The 22,778-nt window shown below is 45.8% G+C and overlaps 2 protein-coding genes across 2 annotated transcripts; both read left to right on the forward strand.

Moving 5' to 3' along the window:
* The first annotated feature begins 545 nt into the window (after nucleotides 1-545).
* Nucleotides 546-7,724, forward strand: TMED9 (transmembrane p24 trafficking protein 9). The gene is made up of 5 exons (XM_066615158.1): nucleotides 546-787; nucleotides 2,399-2,499; nucleotides 3,594-3,719; nucleotides 3,872-4,018; nucleotides 6,209-7,724. The coding sequence occupies exons 1-5, from the start codon at nucleotides 628-630 to the stop codon at nucleotides 6,356-6,358; spliced, it is 684 nt and encodes a 227-aa protein (XP_066471255.1). The 5' UTR covers nucleotides 546-627; the 3' UTR covers nucleotides 6,359-7,724.
* A 5,147-nt stretch (nucleotides 7,725-12,871) lies between these two features.
* B4GALT7 (beta-1,4-galactosyltransferase 7) lies at nucleotides 12,872-22,155 on the forward strand. The gene is made up of 6 exons (XM_066615050.1): nucleotides 12,872-12,937; nucleotides 15,091-15,441; nucleotides 17,934-18,159; nucleotides 18,479-18,562; nucleotides 18,761-18,865; nucleotides 19,727-22,155. Exons 1-6 carry the CDS (start codon nucleotides 12,888-12,890, stop codon nucleotides 19,880-19,882), a joined length of 972 nt encoding a protein of 323 aa, XP_066471147.1. The 5' UTR covers nucleotides 12,872-12,887; the 3' UTR covers nucleotides 19,883-22,155.
* The last annotated feature ends 623 nt before the right edge of the window (nucleotides 22,156-22,778 follow it).

Below are 22,778 nucleotides of genomic sequence, written 5' to 3' on the forward strand. Positions count from 1 at the left end.
AGAACTTAAATGTCCTCCTTTTTCCTGTGAGCAGGCAGTGAAGAGCCGTCTTGTATTAATACGTTATATGTAATATAGTTTTAAATTTAAAATCAACCACATGGAGTGTGTTTAGCTTTTATTTTGTCATGCCCTGCATTTCTCTTGGATGTCCTACATTTTGCGGTGCCTTGTCCTCTAGTGGTTATGACATGTGGTGGTTATGACATGTGGTCACCCTGCCTGTGACCTCTCTGCTCCTCTGTGATGGGACCATCAGCTGCACTTGGGGCATGACTTCAGCCTTGGGGGCAGCTGTCCAAGCTTGGGGGCGGGAGTTGGGGACTGTCTCTTCCTATTGATCTTTTAATGTTGCCATAAAGATACCCCATGGGGGCAGAGTTCCAATAGAAACTAGTGGGAGGCGCCCTGAAGCTCCCAGTGATTGAGCTGTAAAGCAGAAGTGCTGTATTTGGGGCGACAAGAGGGCTTGGACTCTCCAACGTGCACTGCATTCTGTAACAAGGGCTACAGGGCTCCTTCTCGAGGGCTGCTGGGAGTTGTAGTTCCACCGCCTGAACGGTTGCAGGGCCTTTCAGACACAGCGATTACGTGGCCTGAGAGGCGGCGGGAGGCAGGCGAGGCACGATGGCGGCTCCCTGCTGCGGGCTGAGTATGGTCTTGCGGCGGCTGGTGCTGCTACTGGTGGCCGGGATCGTGTCCCCCGGGTGGGGTCTCTACTTCCACCTGGGAGAGACGGAGCGCAAGTGCTTCATCGAGGAGATCCCCGACGAGACCATGGTCATCGGTGAGCTGGGGGAGCGGGTGAAGGGGGCTGGGGGGTCATATTGGAGGGGGAGGGCAGCTGCATGCAGGCCTGTCTATGGGGCGGTTCAGTGGGGTGGCTGACAGGGGGCTGTGGGCAGAGAGGCTGAGATCTAGACGAGCCATTTTCAACCACTGAGCCGTGGCACACTGGTGTGCCGCAAATGGTGTGCAGGTGTGCCACAGGAGTTTGGGAGATGGTCATTTCTTAGTAGGGCCATTGGGGTGTGTGAGCCCCCCACCATCACCACCAACAGCATGGTGCACCTTTTCTTTACTCAGCATGTGGTTGGTCTGTGGAACTCTTTGCCACAGGATGTGGTGACAGCATCTGGCCTGGATGCCTTTAAAAGGGGATTGGACAAGTTTCTGGAGGAAAAATCCATTATGGGTTACAAGCCATGATGTGTTGCAACGCAACGCTACTTGGGAAGCACCCAGGATTTAGAACCTTGGTGCCTGAGTGAGAGTGCTAAAAGCAGAAGCACTCTGAGGGTTTGAAAGTTAGAATTAGAGCAGTAAGAAGTTAGAGCAATGAGAGACACAACAGACATTCAGAGGGTTGAGAGCAGGGAGAGCTAAGCCGGAAGTAGGACAGTCTAAGATTGAGAGAGTAGTCTGCTCCTCCCGGCTAGCTTCCACAGACCTTTATTCATTCTTAAAGCACATGATGACACTAGAGAAAATTATTGAAGGTTGCTGAAGTCTGCACTACTAAAAAACCTGCTGGCTCTGGCTTGACCGCAATACACATTCCTAGATATGCACTTTTTCATAACATCCTTTGTTTACAGACTCTGGGCGAAGACTCAGCAACTAGCCCACTCTGGTTTGCCTGAGTGGGGGGGAACTAGCAAGTTTGCCTGCCGGTTGCCATGTTACCAAGGCTAAGCTCAGCGCCTGTGTAGATAACCACTACAATGATGTGTATGTGCAACCTCCTGATTTTAGAAATGGGCTACGTCAGATGCAAGGGAGGGCACCAGGATGCAGGTCTCTTGTTATCTGGTGTGCTCCCTGGGGCATTTGGTGGGCCAATGTGAGATACAGGAAGCTGGACTAGATGGCCCTATGGCCTGATCCAGCGGGGCTGTTCTTATGTTCTTATGCCTTGTCAATGGTCAGAAACTGATGGTGTGCCTTGACCATTTTACTACCTTGTCAGTGGGCCATGAGGCAAAGAAAGGTTGAACATCACTGCTTGAGACAGTGAAGGAGGAGGACAGGACAGCAGGAGTTGAGGGAGAGCTTGAGAAGTCTCTGGGTGTAGAACAGCAATGTTCAACCTTTTTCATCTCACGGCACACTGACAAGGCACTAAAATGGTCAAGGCACACTATCCGTATTTTGACAATTGACAAGGCACACCACACTTCTGGCAGGGGGCTCACATCCACCAGTGCCCCTACTAACAAATGATCATCCCCCAAACTCTCGCAGCACATCTGCAGACCATTCGCTACACACCAGTGTGCCACGGCACAGTGGTGGAAAATGGCTGGTGACATATGGTGTTAGCAGTGCTTGGAAACAAGTGATTCATTGGTTTAGTGGCTCATGCTTTTCTCTTATCCTTTTCTATTCTGCATCACAGGCAATTACCGGACTCAACTGTTTGATAAACAGCAGGAAATGTACCTCCCTGCTACCCCGGGCCTTGGCATGTTTGTGGAAGTGAAGGATCCTGATGACAAGGTATATGAGGGCAGGAGCCTGTTACTGTGCATTTTGCCACCTACAGATGTATGCCTCAGGAGTGCTATATAGTGAAACCACAGAATGTTCTTGCAGAAAAGAATGAGATGAAATGCAGGGCTTTTAGACTCATTTCCTTTCTGAACCTGTTTGTTGCACTATAAGAGCCTTTGCTTTGGTTGCATTTTGCTGGCCTGTTGTCTTATACTTGGCATTTCAGGCATCTGGTTACTTTTATCAGTGATGAAGGAGCAGAATTACACTTGTATTTTTTTTTCCCTTCTGTGAACACACCAGCAGGTCTTTGGGCTTGGTACATAGGTACTTGCTGAACCATCTCTTTTGATAACTATCCATTTTTAGAGATGCCTTCCATTTTCACGGGAAGGTGGTCATAGGAAAACCATGTTTTGTACTAAGAGTTATCTGCATAGAGTTTTCAGGCTGTCCCTGTCCCACCATGGTGAGTTGCCAGTGATGACTATGGACAGAGTTGGCCATTCTTGGTGCCATCCTTCTCTCTAATGAAGATTCTAGACGGCATTGCTTTTGCAGGATTCATTTTTAAAATGCATGTACCAATCTGTGATACACATCCTCTACTGCAGTAAATGTGAGGTATGCAGATACCATTCTTCTAGCAGCTTCTGCCTATTTGTACAGCCTTTAGGGGTCTGGCAACCTTGGCTATAACATTTACAGAATGCTATTGTTTGGTATTGATTGACTCCAGTGCTAAACTACTCCTAAGCTCAGATCCTAGCTGTGATATGTAACAGGCAGTATATGGAATAAGAATGTAGGTTTCACAACTTTTTCTTGAAGCCTTTGATACAAACCTCTTCCTCCTAGCTTATTACAATTAAGCCTAAGTATGTGAAATACAGTAATAGCTTATTCTTCCTCTCTTTACACTGACTTTGCTTCCCATCCTCTGCCTCTGGTCTTTCTTATGTTTATTTCTAGACTGCAGTCCCCTTGAGGAGAGACCCATGGAAGATTTTCTTTTTAAACTGTTTTTTAATGTGTATATGAACTGACAACCTCACCTGGGTTTCTTGTACATTATACTCTCATCTCTGTTTTGTTTGCAGGTGATACTGTCACGACAGTATGGCTCAGAGGGCAGATTCACCTTCACTTCACACACACCTGGGGAACATCAGATCTGCCTACATTCCAATTCCACCAAATTTTCCCTTTTTGCAGGGGGCATGCTGGTAAGATGTGTGTGTGTTATTGTGGAAGAGTGAGAGGTTGAGCCTGGGTTCACAAGCTAAGCGAGATAATGAGGAATCTTGCTGTAGTAGTGCATAACTGATGGCCAGAGGGTTTACCACTCTTCTTCCTCCCCACCCCCATGTCATTCCAGAGGGTCCACCTTGATGTCCAGGTTGGGGAGCATGCCAATGATTATGCAGAAATTGCAGCCAAGGATAAACTGAGTGAGTTGCAGTTGCGCGTGCGCCAGCTCCTGGAGCAAATAGAGCAGATCCAGAAAGAGCAGAACTATCAGCGGGTAAGGGGTCTTGAGCAGACCACACATTATTTATTTGCTGTATTTTTATCCCACTTTTCTTCCAATATGGGGACTCAAATAATGTTCTCTGTACCATAAAGGTGGGGTGGGACTTGATCATTATACACATTCACACCAACAGAGCTACCCTGTTATTGGATTAAGTCAGGGGTCTCCAAACTTTTCCGTACGAGGAAATATACATTTTTGCAGGCCAAAAATATCCATTTTATAAAAGAATGAATGAAATTTAAATGAATTAATACGTTTTACTTGGATATTTTTTTTTGAATCAACATGATTCAGAACAAAAGAGAAATGTGGCGGTTACAACAAAACAATGCCATGCTTAAACAGAGAAATGATATATAATCGATAAAAATGTCAAATGCAAATGCAAAAAATGAAAATGCAAATGCAAAAAAAGGTGTGGGCCAGATGAAATCTTGTGGTGGGCTGGATGTGGCCCCCGGTCCAGAGTTTGGAAGCCCCTGGATTAAGCCATTGACCTAGCTACACTGGGTTAACTGTAGTCTATATTCTGCACTAGTCCAGCACAAGGGTTGAGGAGCAAAGAAGAGCTACAGAAACTCCAGAGAGATGCAACCCTGTCAGCCACTCCCCCAGCTGACCTCCTGATAGCTGCACCTCCAGCACATACTAATCATGAGGTGGCACACCAAAAACAGCTTCACATGGGCAGTGCATGGAAGGAACCAATCAGTGCATGACAAATGGGAGCCACCCATATGATGTCAACATGCACACCCACACAAGGATGTTTCAAGATCTCGTACTGCAGGGAGCTACTATGGTACTGGCAGCAAAGAGCTAAAAACAAGCCTCAGCCCCCCTCCCCTGACATTCAGAATTTCTTATGCTACTCATACAAATGCCTTTTGACTACATCATTTTGAGAGATGGAAGATAGCACCCTTGGGAGGGAGCAAGTTTGTAGAGCAAATATATTAGCTTCTCCAGCTATATTCCCTCTAAGGGACTCCTACTTTGCAGACCCCTACTTTGACTGCATGGTGTTGTGGCACACGTTATTGCGGAACTTCCGGGTTGCCAAGCTCTGTGCTGCACGGAAATACGTGGTCGTGCAGCTTACAGGGAACATTGCCACCCCCGGGCAAGTGTTCAGGTCTCCATAGGGAAAATTCATCTGTTGGAAATAACTGTTTTGCCAGAAGAGGAACTGGCCAAGCCACCAGGGGAGCCCCCAGCTACACTCAAGCAAGCAAGGATGCTCGTGGCCTGTTATACTGAAACCTAGGCTGAGAGCCATGCAAGACAGGTTCAGGTTCAGCCAGCTTGCTGTAATCAACATCAAACTAAACTTTTGACTAGCCAGAAGCACTGGCGTCGCTAGGGGGATGCGGAGGGTGTGGGCCACACTGGGTGATGCGCTGGGAGGGGTGGCGCGCCCTGGGGGAAGGACACACTAACTTCACGGCTTTAGGAGCTACCACATCATGCCATAAACTGTTGGATGCGGAATGGCCAGCAGAGTACAATGCAAAAATCAGAATTGAAATCTTTCCTTTCCTTCAAAAGTTATGGCCAAAAAACCGGAAAGAAAAAATGCATGGATCCCTATGGAAAGTGAAAGTGAGCTGTGTAGTGCATTTACTCGCGAGTAGGCCTACTTGCCATAGTCTGCCGGAAAGGGCAGGCTGAGAGGAATCCAACACCAGAATGGCCCTGATCCAATGAATGCAGCCCCCCAAAAAACCTGAGAATCTCCCCCCTCCCAGCTGCGAGCCTGAGCCCGAAACGAAGTCACATGGCCGTGCTTACTCACGAGTAGGCGGACTTACCTTAGTCAAGGCAGGTTGAGAGGCTCCAAGGACTTGTCTGCTGCTCTTCATCCCGCCTACCTTACTCCTCTCTATCCATTTTTGAGCAAAGTTGCACGTGCCTGGTCTGTACTAAGAGAGGAGATACTGTAGAAGCTCCTGTGCCTATGTGTTCTACTGTTCCCTGAAGGCAGGTTTACTCAGCCTTCCAGATTTATTTATATCGGAATTTATTCCTTCTTTTCACTTAAAATCCTAAAGTGGCTTCATAACTTTACATTTAACTACTGCCTTGCTGACCACTGTTTAAAAAAAAAGTTGATAATTGGCTTTTGATCACGAATGGGAAAGGGAGAGGCCTAAACTGCTACTTTTTGTTGTTGTTCAGTGGCGAGAGGAACGCTTCCGGCAAACCAGTGAGAGCACAAACCAACGGGTTCTCTGGTGGTCCATTGTCCAGACCCTCATTCTTGTAGCCATTGGAGTTTGGCAGATGAGGCATCTCAAAAGTTTCTTTGAGGCCAAGAAGCTGGTATAAAAAAGAAGACAATTTCCACAACAGGTCTTCATCTAACACAGGAACAGTTTCCAGCATTTCAGATCTCTGCACTGTTCCCTCTTCTCTCCTCAGCCTTCCCTTCCACCAGACTGGTTATTGGCCAGGAGCAGTGTCATCTACCTCTTTCTGCCTCTGTCCAACTCCTCACCTCCCAGCTGTGATTGCAGTGCAGTGTTTTGACCCCTATGAGGCACTGTATTTTCTCCAGGCAATCAAGGCCAGCCCACCCCTTCTGCCTCTCATGCTCTCTACTACTATGTGAAGAGTTCATGGGAGAACTCCGTGGGTAGCTTTTCTCCTGCCGAAGAGTGTGGTTCATCAAATTGGGATCCGTTTTGCCAGCATCTCAAATGTCAAATGCCTAGAAAGTAATGCCAGTTTTGAGCACTGCTGTAGAAGCTTAATGTTACCAATGTGTTGCTCAGAAGGAAAATGCTGAATGAGAAGATCAGCTCAGCCTACTGTTCTTCTGTCCTGTCATATTGTGAATGGAATACAGAATGATTTGGGAATTAACTGTTTGTGGTGGAGCAATATTGTGATTATTTCTTGTGTGTGTGTGTTTGGGGCATGAGGGAGAAGTGGGGTATGTGTTAACCACTGGGATACTAATCAGGGATAGCCAACTACTGAAATTTACTTGATCTTCTTTATGTCTTCCTGCGGTAGCTTGTTAGAATTAAATGAACTGTTCCTAAGTACCTGCAACCACTGTTCTGCCAGATTGGATACTGCATTTCCTCACTAATATGAACTTAAAAGCAACTATAACGTTGGTTCTATGACAGTGCTGCTCATGGAGCAGGACTATGCAACGACATGCTTCTTACTTGTTGTTCCAGCAACCAAATCTTAGTAAGATGCACAGATATTGGTAGGACTCCCTTGCAATCTGCTTAATTTTCAGTCCAAGGCTACTTGGGTCATCTTTCCTTAAATATTTCTGGGCATCCAGCAAATGGATACATAATGCCAAAATTACGCCAAGCATCTCCTCTTTCTCCCTCCCCAACTTCAGGACAGCAGTTTTGGGGAGGAGGAAAGCAAAACAAGTGTGGTTTGGAGGATTGAAGTGAAGGGCCTGTTACTTGATATCATTTATTTTTGTTTTGTTTGAGAAATACAGTAGCTTGTTATTCTGTAATCCTGTCTGTTTGCTTTGGGTTTTCTGGGATTTAGAAATTAAGGCAGGGCAAACAGATAATTGTAAAATTTCTATAGCTGCACCATCTGCCTCTGCTTTATTGCTGCTGTAGAAGCCTGAAACAATTTTTTGTGCTTTTTCATGAGAGTTGGATTAAACCCAGCAGAGATCTTAAGAAAATAAAATGTGGTTTGCCCAAAATTATCTTCATAATTAGCATTAATCACTTCTGAATGTGGAAAAGGATGCTTATCCCCTCATTAAATGTGAAAGGTAAAGTTCATCTGATGCCTGAGCAGAATGCACAATTATTTGCAACCCGCCAGAGAAGCGGTTGGCCCTCTGGATGGTGAGGGAGGGAAAGGGGAGATAAAAGGAGACTTAGAGATGGCAGAGAAATTAAATGAGTTCTTTGCATCTGTCTTCACGGCAGAAGACCTCGGGCAGATACCGCTGCCCGAACGGCCCCTCCTAACCGAGGAGTTAAGTCAGATAGAGGTTAAAAGAGAAGATGTTTCAGACCTCATTGATAAATTAAAGATCAATAAGTCACCGGGCCCTGATGGCATCCACCCAAGGGTTATTAAGGAATTGAAGAATGAAGTTGCAGATCTCTTGACTAAGGTATGCAACTTGTCCCTCAAAACGGCCACGGTGCCAGAAGATTGGAGGATAGCAAATGTCACGCCTATTTTTAAAAAGGGAAAGAGGGGGGACCCGGGAAACTGTAGGCCGGTCAGCCTAACATCCATACCGGGTAAGATGGTGGAATGCCTCATCAAAGATAGGATCTCAAAACACATAGATGAACAGGCCTTGCTGAGGGAGAGTCAGCATGGCTTCTGTAAGGGTAAGTCTTGCATCACAAACCTTATAGAATTCTTTGAAAAGGTCAAACAGGCATGTGGATGCGGGAGAACCCGTGGACATTATATATCTGGACTTTCAGAAGGCGTTTGACACGGTCCCTCACCAAAGGCTACTGAAAAAAACTCCACAATCAGGGAATTAGAGGACAGGTCCTCTCGTGGATTGAGAACTGGTTGGAGGCCAGGAAGCAGAGAGTGGGTGTCAATGGGCAATTTTCACAATGGAGAGAGGTGAAAAGCGGTGTGCCCCAAGGATCTGTCCTGGGACCGGTGCTTTTCAACCTCTTCATAAATGACCTGGAGACAGGGTTGAGCAGTGAAGTGGCTAAGTTTGCAGACGACACCAAACTTTTCCGAGTGGTAAAGACCAGAAGTGATTGTGAGGAGCTCCAGAAGGATCTCTCCAGACTGGCAGAATGGGCAGCAAAATGGCAGATGCGCTTCAATGTCAGTAAGTGTAAAGTCATGCACATTGGGGCAAAAAATCAACACATATAGGCTGATGGGTTCTGAGCTGTCTGTGACAGATCAGGAGAGAGATCTTGGGGTGGTGGTGGACAGGTCGATGAAAGTGTCGATCCAACGTGCGGTGGCAGTGAAGAAGGCCAATTCTATGCTTGGGATCATTAGGAAGGGTATTGAGAACAAAACGGCTAGTATTATAATGCTGTTGTACAAATCGATGGTAAGGCCACACCTGGAGTATTGTGTCCAGTTCTGGTCGCCGCATCTCAAAAAAGACATAGTGGAAATGGAAAAGGTGCAAAAGAGAGCGACTAAGATGATTACGGGGCTGGGGCACCTTCCTTATGAGGAAAGGCTACGGCGTTTGGGCCTCTTCAGCCTAGAAAAGAGACGCTTGAGGGGGGACATGATTGAGACATACAAAATTATGCAGGGAATGGACAGAGTGGATAGGGAGATGCTCTTTGAGTGTTGGGCGGGTTAGGACAGACAAAAGAAAATATTTCTTTACTCAGCGTGTGGTCGGTCTGTGGAACTCCTTGCCACAGGATGTGGTGCTGGCGTCTAGCCTAGACGCCTTTAAAAGGGGATTGGACAAGTTTCTGGAGGAAAAATCCATTATGGGGTACAAGCCATGATGTGTATGTGCAACCTCCTGATTTTAGAAATGGGTTAAGTCAGAATGCCAGATGTAGGGGAGGGCACCAGGATGAGGTCTCTTGTTATCTGGTGTGCTCCCTGGGGCATTTGGTGGGCCGCTGTGAGATACAGGAAGCTGGACTAGATGGGCCTATGGCCTGATCCAGTGGGGCTGTTCTTATGTTCTTATTTAACTGAAGGCAGAGAGCTTGATATGAAAGAAACAACTATTCTGAGCTTTGTGGTTCAAATGGCACCAGCCTCTCCATTTCTAAAATGACCTGTACAGTCTGGATGTTTTGCATGCTGCGGTTGTATCTCTTGTGTAACTGACTAACAACATGGGTGGTAATGAACAATTGCTGAGAGTACCACACTTGGGAGTGTTCGCAGGAGTTGTGCTGACTTGTTAGAATCCACTCTGAACTGTGCTTACTGGAGTGCTCAGCATGTTGAAAGCCAGAGCAGAACTTGCTCAGTGTTAAGTAGCTGAACCCTATTAGAGCAACCCCTTGAGGACATTAAACCTAGCTTATTGATAGCCCTATATGGCTTACTCCAAGACACATGGAAAACAGGTTGATATGCTGGGAGGAGGAGCTCTTTCTAGGGTGTACTAGATGTGTGAATAAATGCTAGGCTGCCGTCATTTTTCAACTTCTAGCACTAGAGAGCTGTTTTTTGGTCTTACTTCCAGCACCTAAAGTCAGTGGCAAACTCCCCCCCCCCACCTGGGGCAAAGATCTGCTGTGGCGCCCCCCGCGAGATGCCATCTCCCTCTACACACAAAGCCGTCCCCTCGACTTGCACGACTCCAGGACCAATCAGGGAAGTGTTCTGAGGCTTCCCTGTGGTCTTAAACAGGAAACCAGAAGTATCTGATGGCGTCAAGAACCTCAGGGAGGCGTCCCACGTGGTCCTAGTGCATGGGCTCAGCGCTCAGGGCATTTGACCCATTCATAAAGTGCTGGATCCACTACTGCCTAGGGTTGCGTTTGTTTTTTACCTTCTAGCATGCTCACCATGCTAGCTATCTTTCCTGCGAAGGAGCTCAAAAACATGGCCGCTTCCATGAATAATGTTATGAGGAATATATGTTGTTATGCTTTGTTCTGAGGAAACAACTGAGTGCAGCCATCTCGTATGACAAATAGGGGAGGCAGTGGAGGAGTGGTTTTTGAACTTGCATCAAAGGAGCCATTCATTCTTGAGATCTTAAAAAGCATTATAAAGAAGTTAATAATTGTAAGGTACCTTTAATAACTTTAAGGCAACAATTAAAAATTGCAAAAATACCCTGAAGTAGGTTTAACACCATTTTAGTTCCATTCTTATAATGAATTGTATTTCTAGCGTACTAGAAACCTGTTTGCAACCTTCCTGCTATTTTCAATCTGAAAAACAAATGCAGTCCTAATGCCCTGCTGTTGGAATGAGGTATGCTGGGAAGGGGAATTTCTGGATGTATGTGTATTGAGTCTCCCAGATAGCAGGTTTTTGGCATGACATGAGTTTTTGTTACAAATAACAACATCCAGCTGAAGATTTTCAAGATCCTTACTACAGCATAAGGCCAAACTACTTTGTTCCTATGTAGTCAAATAGTCTGTTTCTTTCCCTTCCTAGTATCAGCTACTGCTGTTATCTTAGGGTGCAATCCTAACCCCTTATGCCAGTGCTTTCCAGCACTAAGGGCAATGCAGCTCTGAGGTAAGGGAACAAACATTCCCTTACTTTGAGGAGGCCTCCGTGAGTGACACCCAGCTGCAGGATGCAGCACATGTCCCATTGGCACCGCTATACCAGTGCTGGAAAGCACTGACATAAGGGGTTAGAATTGTGCCCTTAGTGGGTTAAATAAAAGATAGGACTGACTGCAAGGTTTAAATGGGAAACGAAATACCTGACAGTGCAATCCTATGCATGTTTATTTAACCCATTTTTGCCCAGCCTACAGGTGTACACATTTGATCTCTGTTGCATATATGCAACGTTGGGCAGAAATGGCTTAAAAGTCAGCTCAAAGTTAAATGGAACTTACTCCCAGGTAAGTGTGCATAGGACTGCAGCCACTGGAACCCCTTGTATAGTAGGGAATAAACCCAACTGAAACTTCGGAGAAAATATAGGCTTGTATTATAAGGCTGTAATCCTGTGCACATTTATTTAGCAATAAGTCCTATGGAACTTGGTGGTATAGCTGAGTAAACAAATACAGGTTTGGAGTGCATATCTTGTTGTTGAGGGGTCAGTTTAAATTTTTGCCTGGCCCACAGGTGTATACATTTGGTCCATGTTTCATATATGCAGCGATGGGCAGAAATGGCTTAAGGAGGGAATGCGTGCATGGCTACAGAATAACACATGATGGTCATCTAACAATGAGCATTATTTTTATTAAACTGTAAGTTATGAAGTGCAAAGACGCCTTTTGTCAAAATGCAAATTTAATCAATGCAAGCATGATAATCGTGTCAAAAAACCAACTATAACACAGGCCAACGCACATTTTGCTTCCTTAAACATTACACCAATTTCTGGGTATATTTGGGGTGCTGTTTCTAAAAATGGCATCCATTTTGCTCTATCACGTCTAGTTTTGGAGACACGGCATAGCCTCTTTAGTGAATGGTTCAAGCAGCTTCCTCATGAGGAAGCCATGGTGTAGGCTTCCTCATGAGGAAGTTGCTTGAACCATTCACTAATAAGGCTATATACCGTATCTCCAGAACTAGATGTGATAGGGCAAAACGGATGCCATTTTTGGCATCGGCACCCCAAATTCATATCAAATCACCATAAAGAGCCGCCTTGGGTGCCCTTCGGGGAGAAAGGCGGAAGACAATAAATAAATAAACAAAGTTTGGGGAAAACTTTTCTGACCCTCAGTTTTGTAGACTTGTGTAATCAGAAGACATCCATAAAACCCCATGAAACATACTGTACTGGCATGTAAAAACAAGAACCTTTTCCATCTCATGGCACACTGACAAGGCACAAAAATGATCAAGGCACACCAGCAGGTGCACCTTGACCATTGACAAGGCACGACATGCTGTTGGTGAGCGGCTCACATCCCCCAATGGCCCTACTACTAAATGACCCTCCCCCAAATTCCTGTGGCACACCAGTGTGCCTTGAAAGTGGCTGGTGTACAGTATGGGAACCCAGAGGAAGCTCCCATGTGGTGTCCCATCCTTGATCTGCCCCTCAGCCAAAGCTGCCTGGTCGCCCTCCGCCTTCCCTCCCCCGCCCCTGCGGCGTGCTGGGCTGTGTCCCCTCCCTCGAAACAAGAAGCAGGCGGAACAGCCAGTCAAGGAGCGCGTTTCTGGAGGAGCGCGCTACTCGACGGACCTGGTCCCCTGCCAACGTGTCCCGGCCGGGCGGCAGAATGTTCCCAGCTCGGCGCAGGGCTGCTATGTATCGCCGCTCGGGCAGCGGGTACGTGAGCCTGTGGGGACGGGAGGGGGGTCTGAGCGGGCTGGAGAAGGGCTTGGCAGGCCCCAGGAGCCGGTGCTGCCGCTCGGTTGGCACCCTCGGTTGGCAGCCCTCCCTGTCCACCCTGGAGGGAGACCGGGGAAATGCAGCCCTGCGTGGCAGAGAACAGGCGCGGGTCTTCGTGGCCACGCTCACCCTTCAGGGTCTGCCTCCAGCTCCCACTCCTTCCCCTAGGAGGAAGTCATCAAGCACTGCTCTGGAGAGTTGATGGGGTGGGACAGGACCCACCTTTCCCTGTGGCCTGGCACTTTCTGGACAGCGCACCTTTCCCTAGTGAAGTAGTAGCAGAGACTGTGTTGCCTCTGAGCCAGTGCAGAGTTCCTTCCCTTCCCAGGAGTCCTGCGGGGCTTTGGGGCAATTTTCAACCTTTCATCTCCTGGCACACTGACAAGGCACTAAAATGGTCCAGCAGGTTTTTGACCAGTGACAAAGCACACCATGCGGTTGGTGAGGGGCTCACATCCCCCAATGGCCCTACTACTAAATGACCTTCCCACAAATTCCTGTGGCACACCAGTGTGCCACGGCTCAGTGGTTGAAAATGGCTGGTCTAGATCTCAGCCTCTCTGCCCACAGCCCCCACTCAGCCACCCCGCTGAACTGCCCCATAGACAGGCCTGTATGCAGCTGCCTTCCCCTTCCTGTTGAGGGGGGCTCACATCCCCCATCAGCCCTACTAAGAAATGACCTCCCAAATTCCTGTGACGCACTCAAGGCACATCAATGTGCCACAGCACAGTGGTTGAAAACAGCTGGGTTAGAAAGAAGAGTTTGCAAATAGGATGATGTAATTTTGAGGCAGGTTGTTATTATTATTATTATTATTATTATTATTATTATTATTAACAGTATTTATATACCGCTTTTCAACAGAAAGTTCACAAAGTGGTTTACAGAGAAGAACTAAATATCTAATGGCTCCTTGTCCCAAGAGGGTTCATAATCTAAAAAGATGCAAAAGAGCACCAGCAGACAGCCACTAGAAAAGACACTGCTATGGTGAAGAGGGCCAGTTACTCTCCCTCTGCTAAATAAAAGAGGAGCACCCACTTGAAAAAGTGGCTCTTACCCAGTTAGCAGGGGTATGAGTTTGAGTACTGATATGCTGTACTACATGTGCCTGGTATAAAAAGCCCATTCCAGATTCATATGAGAAAGTTTGTTGAACATCATATGTGTGGTACAGGTAGGAGGTCCCTGGTTTAAAACTTACCTCAGCTATGAACTTGCTAGCTATCTTAGATAAACAACTGTCTGCCTCAGCTAACCACCTGCAAGCTGTGGAGAACACCAAACTACTTGTTGTTCTTTGTAAAGATTACTGAAATATGTGAAGCATGTTGAAAAGTCTGAAGAACTACTGTACCGTATATTTATTCAATGTATTTATATACCACTTAGAAATAAAGAGTTGTCAAGATAATTATGAAAGAAAGGGATGAGATGGTTCCTTTTCCCAAAGGGCTCACAATCTAAAAGAGATAGAAAGAAGAAAGGGAGGGAAGCATGCATAAATGGGGAACAACGTGCAAATTACACACTCAGAGCTATATGGATAATGGGAGGAGGAAAGGGGGTGGTTCTTGTCTCATCCTTGAAGTGGTGATAATTAACAAGCCATCTTTAGCCTCTTTTCCTTACTGTGACTGTTGAGGTCATGAGGTGGCTGGCTACTGCTTTTGCTTGTTTAAGCTTTGTGTCAGTCCTCAGGAAATACACTGCTCACCTTCCTGTAGAACCAGGTGTTTTAACTATCCTTGGGGGCAAGGCTGTCCTTCTTTAAGTCTGGATAGAGGAAATACAGCTCCCTCTTCTCCCCATCTCTCAGTTTTAGTGCTTCCTGTTAGTATCTTCCCTATTTCATCTAGTCTCACTCGCTTTGTTTGCACATAGTGGCAATGGTGTTATAGTGAGGTTCTTGCTGCTGGGGCTTGGGTGGAACTAAGGGCTTGAACTCCAACCATGTAGGATGATCTTGGATTTGATTGGCCATACTTTGGAGAAATTTGGTTTTGTCTTTGCTTCTCCCTTCCCCACATTTTTTTCCTGTTTTAGGGTACAACACAACAGGATGCATTGTTCTTGTTTTCTCTCAGGTCTTGCTGGCTGTTGGGCTTCCTCCCCTGGAAATGCTCCCTCTTCCAGCTCTTCTTTGTTGCCCTGTTGCTGGGTTTTCTCTCCTTGTGTTGGCTGCAGCTCAGTTGCTCAGGGGATGTGGCTAGAAGTCAAAGATCTGAAGCCATCATGCCTCAGAAACCATGCATGTTTGAACCTCTACCTCAGCTTCCTGATGACCCATCATGGGGGCCACATCGCCTGGCAGTACTGGTGCCCTTCCGGGAGCGCTTTGAAGAACTTCTAGCCTTTGTGCCTCACATGCATAACTTCCTCAGCCGGAAGAAAATTCGCCATCATATCTTCATACTCAACCAGGTGGATCATTACAGGTACTGGGAGGTATGGGTGAATGCGAACCCCACGCTCAGGTTTTCTTTCTCCATATTCTAATCCAGGGGTGCTCAAACCCCGGCCCTGGGGCCACTTGCAGCCCTAGAGGCCTCTCAATGCGGCCCTCAGGGAGTCCCCAGTCTCCAATGAGCCTCTGGCCCTCTGGAGATTTGTTGGAGCCCGCTCTGACCCAACACAACTGATCTCAGCGTGAGGGCGACTGTTTGACCTCTCACGTGAACTGTGGGATGAGGCTCCCTCCACTGCTTGCTTTTTCACGTCTGTGATGCAGTAGCCGTAGCAAACAAAAGGACAGCCTTGCTTTGTGCAAGGCCTTTTATAGCTTTGAAAGACCATCATCCATTAATATAAGTTAATCTTTAATATATTCATTTATGTAAACTTATGTAAATTTATTCAAATTTTAAATGTAAATTAATTTTTCCCCCCTGGCCCCCAACACAGTGTCAGAGAGCTGATGTGGTCCTCCTGCCAAAAACTTTGGATACCCCTGGCCTAACCTATTCTGAATCCTCAAATTGGGGTACACTCCTTGCTTAGAGTGGCTTTGGATGTGACATTGATGTGGGAAGAACAAGAAACAGGATGCCTCCATATTATCAGAAATAGGTTTAAAAAATAAATTTTATTTATTTGAAGTGTTTGTACCACACCCTTCGGTCAGCAAGGCTCCCGGAACAGCTTGCATATATCAAACAAAGGGGAAATCATTACAAACAGAAAGAGATTTGGCAGGTGGGGGAAGGAGATGCCTTTCTTGTTTCTTTTCTCCTCCTCACAGGGCAATTGCTGTTTCTATGGCTTCCATGAGGAGGGAGGGCACAGGCTAAGCTTAAGGTGGTACCAGCAGGTGGGGGTGGCTTTCTTCTTCTTCTTCTCCTCTTCCTCCTCACAGGGCAGTTGATGGTTCTGTGGCCAGTATGAAGGGCTCAGTATGTTTTTCCCTTGGAAGATGTGTAAGCTGGGGATCATGTCTGAAGTCACTATCGGTGAAGCATTGCTTAGGTTTTAGGCAGCACAAATGCTTGAAAAGACTGTATCCATGGGGGGAGGGGGTGGGGTGGAGCTGGGGTGGATACGGATGGTATGAATTGTACATAGAGTTCACCTGTACATAGAGTTTTAGAAGAAGTTAAGATTACCTCATATGCATGCTTATCTGTGTTAAAACTGCCCCCAAAGCTCTTGCCCACTAATAGCCTAAACAGTTGCTCTACTAAATTTATAATCTGAGAGAAAAGAAAGAGTACTAATGACAGGGATTGTGTGCATGTGACATTTTGTTATAATGATGGTTAAACCATTAGATCTCAACCACAAGCATTGTTATTCCCCATGCTGTGTTAATTGCTAAATTTAGTTTTATCTCATGCGAATGTTTTATGAGAGTTGGAAGCAGGTGATAAGGAAGAAAAAGTTGCCTAAAGCAACAGCATGGAAAAACTTCATTTGTCCCTAAGTGTTTCATGATTAACATCAACTGTAATATAGCTGAGCACTTGTCATTATTTTATCTTTCCATCTAATCTTGTGATGTTCTACTCTCATGAGTTATGTGCCACCAAAACTTTTCCTACCGTCTGCTACTGATGTCTGTGCAAGCAGGACGCACAAGTGGCCCACCCAATACTGAGTATGTCGTGTTTTGGAGTCCTGCTGTTAGTATAATATCAGGTTTCTCTGAAATTTTCAGTAATTTTGCTCTCAGTTTTTCAAAAACCAAATCCATACCATCACAGAGAGTGTATTGAAAATATGTAGTATGTAGGATCAGAAACGAGTGTTAGTCTGGTTTGCGTTTCCAAGGAGCTTCTCTGCTAAACTTTGTTTCTTCTAATGATCCACTTTTGCTCTCATGCACCAGTAGCAATTTTTCCCCTATGAATCATACTTCCTTCTCTTCCTCCATCCTAGTTCCTGACAAAAAAATCTAAAAGGGGGGACGGGACTAAAACCTAGACTATGTGATTACATTAAAAAAATGCATTTTTTCAAAGTTACATAATTTAGGGCCCAATCCTATCCAACTTTCCAGTGCTGGTGCAGCTGTGTCAGTAGGGCATGCACTGCATCTTGTGGTGGGGCAGCAGTCACAGAGGCCTCCTTAAGGTATGGGAACATTTGTTCCTTTACCTTGGAGCTGCATTGCGACTGCACTGGTGCTGGAAAATTGGATAGGATTGGGCCCTTTATCTGGTTGCAGAATCTTAGGGTGAGACTCACTGTGGAATTCCAGCCCCTGCCTTTGTAGTCTTTGCCAGACTTCTCCTCTATTAGAGATTCTGTATTCTTTCACGGGCATTCTGCGCTACCGCTAGTGGGTTGAATCGATCTTGGTGACAGGAGCTGTGACCACAAAACAGAGGCTGAACAAATAGTCTCAGCACTTTCAATGTACAGAAGTGGCTTAGTTTGCTGGACAGAATGCTGTACGTTGGGAGCTATCTGCTCACAGTGGTCTGTTGGGCAGGTTTAACAGAGCATCTCTGATCAACGTGGGCTTCCTGGAGAGCGGCAATGACACAGACTACATTGCTATGCATGATGTGGATTTGCTACCTCTTAATGAAGAACTGGATTATAGCTTTCCAGCTGCTGGCCCTTTCCACGTGGCATCACCTGAGCTGCATCCTCTCTATCACTACAACACCTATGTGGGAGGCATCCTACTGCTCACCAAGCAGCACTATCGAATGGTAAGGCCCAAGTTATTTTACCTTCTGACTGAAAAGCATAGTTGAGTTCTTGCCCAGCACAAGGAAAGAGAAAGTATTTGCTGCTTGGGGAGGTGATGTGTTGACCATGGTGAATCAGATTGCTTGCTTCATATTTAGACCTGGTATTCTGTATTCCTGGCTTTGGGCAAAACAAGCCCTCTTCCCCTAATCATGAAGATGAAAGTGACACTGCTGGCTGTGCCTTAGTAAAGATGATAGGACATCTTACCATCTTTGTCCAAAGCCTAATTGGGGGGCAGTTACTTTGGGATTAATTGCATTTTTCCTGTTGTTTCAGTGTAATGGGATGTCCAACCGCTTCTGGGGCTGGGGCCGGGAGGATGATGAATTTTATCGTCGTATCAAAGGAGCTGGACTTCAAGTGAGGATGCTGCATGATTCTAGCTGCTCTGTGGAGGCCTCATGCTCTTGGTGTTAGCTGGGCCTGCTATCCACTTTTTCCCCCACTTCCCAAAGAAGAATTTTATGTATGCGGTTCCTCTGCTGCATGATTTCTAGGTGAACAGAGGATTCCGACCTCCAACAAGTGACTGACACAAGCTGTGCTATTTTATTTCAGCTCTTTCGACCCTTGGGAATAAGGAGTGGATATAAGACCTTCCAACATCTTCATGATCCAGCTTGGCGCAAGAGAGATCAGAAGCGCATTGCTTCCCAGAAACAGGTGGGAGTTTCATGCTGGAGGTGGATGAATATTGGAACAGGAATATGTTGGGATATTGGAACAGGAAGATGTTGCCTTACCTATTTTGGGCTTGCTTATGTAGTAGAGTAGTAAATCCCATATTAGGATGGGATGGAACTTCTAAAAAAAAAATTGGAACAAGATGTATATGCATGTGAGTGGAGGAGTAAGCGGAGAAGTTAAATCATGCTCTCTTTCTCACTCCCACCTCTTATTCTTAATCCTGAGCTTAAGAAATCTGCGAGATGGTTCTCACGCTGTGGAGCATGACATTTGAATCCAGAACTATGAACAGCACCTGGAATCTCAACATTTTCCCCTGATACACTTTTTCAATCAACATGGTGTATTTTTAGCTCTTTTGATCCATGTGGCAGATTAAAATCCATATATTAAATATAATTCACATGTTTCTCTAATAGCTAATAAAATTGGTGGTAGGTTTGCTAAAATTAGAAACGATATAAGAAGATATTTTTTGTTGTTTTTTTTAAACAGCTCTAAATTCTCAAATCTCATAATTTAGTTAGGGTAAATTGCATTATAGGTAAATGAATATGTGGAAACTTGCATAATTTTGATGGCAACCTTAGAATTATGATACTACATAATTCTGGGTTTTTAAGTGCAGAATTCCGGAGCTCTTGACTGATTATTTTAGGCGTCTTCCCCTTTGCCACATACTCTGAGCCTGTTCCTTACCTGTCCTAATGCTTAAATTTCCTCCCCAGCATTCTTGGAGTTGTTTAATCTGGCTCTAGCCCTTTTCCTTGTTGGTAACCTTTGCTCTTTTACTTGGGAGTTTTGTGAATGACACATGATATTATTGTTCCCATTCAGGAGCAATTCAAGGTGGACCGTACTGGAGGCTTGACCAACCTTCAATACAGAGTGGAGTCGCGCACTCCGCTGAGTGTTGCTGGAGCTCCTTGCACAATCCTCAACATCTTGCTAGAATGTGACTCCAGCGAGACACCCTGGTGCACGTTTGGCTGAGCTGCCCATTGTACAGAGTGCCTACTATGTTGCTGCTGATGCTGCTTCTATTGCAGCAACAGTACCTGGCTGCCAGGATTGCAGCCGGACTCTCTGAAGATGGATCCTCCTGCAGGAACCACCTATAGGGCATAGATTCCCATTGATCAGATGGTTAAAAAGAGGGCTGAGGAGCCACACTAGGATGGATATATTCAGGGCATTGCCTCTTCCAAGTGGATACTACAAGCTGACTGCAAAAGTGCTGACGACCACGAAAGGGATGATCCCTTTTCAGCTCACCATTCACAAGGATGTTGTCTCATCTACCTGCATCTCAACAAACTGAGGCTAAGAGGCAAGACTATGACTGAATCATCATGCCTCTACTAGCTGGGGCACCTAAGTGGTGAAGGGGGGGTGGATGGAGGCCAGGGACTATAAACTTGCTTGGGAGAGTTCTGTGCCCAAAATCATACTACTCTTATAGAGTAAGTACCTGGTTATCTTGTTGGAAATGTGCTTCTAGTATATGCGTTGGCTTCTGAAAAACTGCCCGTGCATCTTCTCTCTTCCGACAAGGCACCCTTCTCATTGGCTCCAGAGGCATTATCACCTACCACCTTATATAAGCCCTTTAGGGCAAGAGACCTTGTTCTTGGGTTCTTTGGGGCTGTAAAAACTGCTAGCTCATTGCAATAAGAGCATTAAAGCAAGTGGACCCTGAGTGGGCAGTCTAGAAGGGAAATGTGTGTGCCTGTAAGCATTGTGGCAAACAGTACCAGATTCTCTAGCCCAACGCAGCTGTCTCATTCTAAAAGGCAGAAAACTAATCTAAACCCCTCCTTCTGATCCACTGTTAGTTTTGCTCTAGCCAAGAACTCTTTAATGCCAAAGAAATTAGCCATGCTCACATACACATATATTGTCTGGACATGATGCATTTGTACACACTTGGCTACTTCAATGAGTCTTTTTCCCCAGGAGAATTAGCAGCATGGCTGGAATCCAGGCCAAGGCAGCTAAGACAAAGCTGATAGCTCCTGTGCAGCCGCAGCTGGCATCTGCGGAATTGGCCAGTCACAGAGCTGGCTTTTGGGGTACTGGTGGTCTGATGAAGGCTCACTGTGGAGATATGGAGAGTGTGTGCTCGCTCTGCTATGCCACTGGGTCCTGCAACATGGAGGGGTGGAAGAGATGCTTGCCAGGCCTCAACAGAAATGCCTGCTGCCTCAGGACTTCTCTCCTCTTTTAGAGGCTTTGATTTTTTCTTGGGCTGTTGGGAAAAGATGCTGCCAAACTGTTCCAGAGTGCTGGGGTGCTCTGATTGACTTGCATAAGGTGAACGGGCAGCCTGGTTCATAGCTTCAAAGGCAAGTTCCTTGTAGTTGTATGGTGTAGGCTTCTGCTGCTGAGCGTTGGGTGTCATTTTTCTCTCAGCAGAGGTTGCTGTAAGAGGGGTAGAGCCAAAAGCATTACAAGTGTAATTTTGTTAGGTGTCTGAAAGAGTTTCCACCTTACAAAGTGTTTTTGTTGGGGACGGGGGGGGGATGTTTTGCAGTTACAGTACTGCATTGCAGAGTTGTGTGAAAAGATTCCCATAATATACAGTGGAGGTGTCCCAGGGTGCCTATTCCTTACATGTATGACTCAGTACAGGCTCTGGAATCTTGGGTTTAAAAAAAAAAAGTGTTCTGTTCCTATTAGGTTGCAGATAAATATTTTTTAAAAACATGTTTCAGTTTGGGATACTTGGAAATCAAACTGGGCTTCCAAGATTATTTCCAGTATTAGTTCCTCAGTAGTTTCCTGTTTTTCTCCGGCTTCTAGGCCTCTGTCTGCTTGCTATCTTCTGCTCTTGATCTACCCTGCTAGTCTAGTCCTTGTCTAAATCTTCTAAACTGACCAGGTACTGAAGTTGTGTGCAGTAAAGTAATGCAACTCTAACAAATCTGTTTCCTAACAAAAAAACTTGGGTCTGATTTCCATTATTTATGGCTAAAAGGACCAGGGCAAAAGGAGAAAGTCTGGAAAAGGACAATGTAGAGTGCAAACTCTAGGCTATTCAGCTCAGGTTGCTGGGCCTTTAGAGGGTTTGTAAGAAGTAGGTACAGATCTGAATGCAATCATAATATAAGCAAAATAGAGCAATACTTTTTCATACAATCCTACAATACTAGAATTGGAATTGACTGGAAAATATTAGCCCAACTCCCAGCTCAGGGCAGGCCATTTACAGAACACATCCCTCTAGTTGTAACCTCTCTGGTCTGACTATAGAGCTCTGATGAAGCTAGTACAACAGATACTGGCTGATGGGAGCTGGGTGGGGTTGGGCTGGGTAGGCTGAAAACTTCTTGTCATTGTTTTTTTCCACATCTTCAAGTTAGATTTTACTCTAGAAGTGATTAGAGTTCCTGATAAGAGTTTTTTGAGCTTGTGTGTCTGCTACTGCTCTGAGCAGCAAAGAAGGGCATCTGAAATGAAATAGGTGACTTTGGCAACTATGTCCCTACTATAGGCACAGTGTGTGCATGTGATCAGCCTAGTACTATGTGCTCCAAGGAATAGTGGCAGCTTTGCCCTCACGAACGTTTGCACTCCATGTCCTAAGGTTAATAAAGCAGTTCCTACTCTGAAGTAAGGATGAAACCAGTGACTGCCTGTGATAACCTATCCCTTCATATCTGGTTGAAGTGAGATGGAGGAGAAGCTGTTAATGGTGAAAAAGTATATTCAGCTTGTTTCAGTTGGTTGGTTCTTTGTAGTACCTCCTTGTTCAGCTAAATCTTCCCCTGCTATGCCTTAATTAGTCACCTGCTACCATGTGCAAGGAGGTGCTTGACTTGCGTCTAGATGGCACTGCTGAAGTCTCCAGCTCAGGGTTCATGCTAGAAGAAGATGAATCCTCATCATT

The sequence above is a fragment of the Tiliqua scincoides genome, chromosome 2 (genome assembly GCF_035046505.1).
Source record: "Tiliqua scincoides isolate rTilSci1 chromosome 2, rTilSci1.hap2, whole genome shotgun sequence".
NCBI classification, from domain to species: domain Eukaryota; kingdom Metazoa; phylum Chordata; class Lepidosauria; order Squamata; family Scincidae; genus Tiliqua; species Tiliqua scincoides.

What these genes read in the sequence shown, in the direction of transcription:
- TMED9 (XM_066615158.1), top strand. Translation starts at nt 628, where the DNA reads ATGGCGGCTCCCTGCTGCGGGCTGAGTATGGTCTTGCGGCGGCTGGTG. An exon ending in TGAAGGATCCTGATGACAAG is followed by an intron (nt 2,500 to 3,593) that starts GTATATGAGGGC and finishes TTTTGTTTGCAG; the next exon opens with GTGATACTGTCACGACAGTA. An exon ending in TTTTTGCAGGGGGCATGCTG is followed by an intron (nt 3,720 to 3,871) that starts GTAAGATGTGTG and finishes ATGTCATTCCAG; the next exon opens with AGGGTCCACCTTGATGTCCA.
- B4GALT7 (XM_066615050.1), top strand. Translation starts at nt 12,888, where the DNA reads ATGTTCCCAGCTCGGCGCAGGGCTGCTATGTATCGCCGCTCGGGCAGC. An exon ending in AACCAGGTGGATCATTACAG is followed by an intron (nt 15,442 to 17,933) that starts GTACTGGGAGGT and finishes TCTGTTGGGCAG; the next exon opens with GTTTAACAGAGCATCTCTGA. An exon ending in TCAAAGGAGCTGGACTTCAA is followed by an intron (nt 18,563 to 18,760) that starts GTGAGGATGCTG and finishes ATTTTATTTCAG; the next exon opens with CTCTTTCGACCCTTGGGAAT.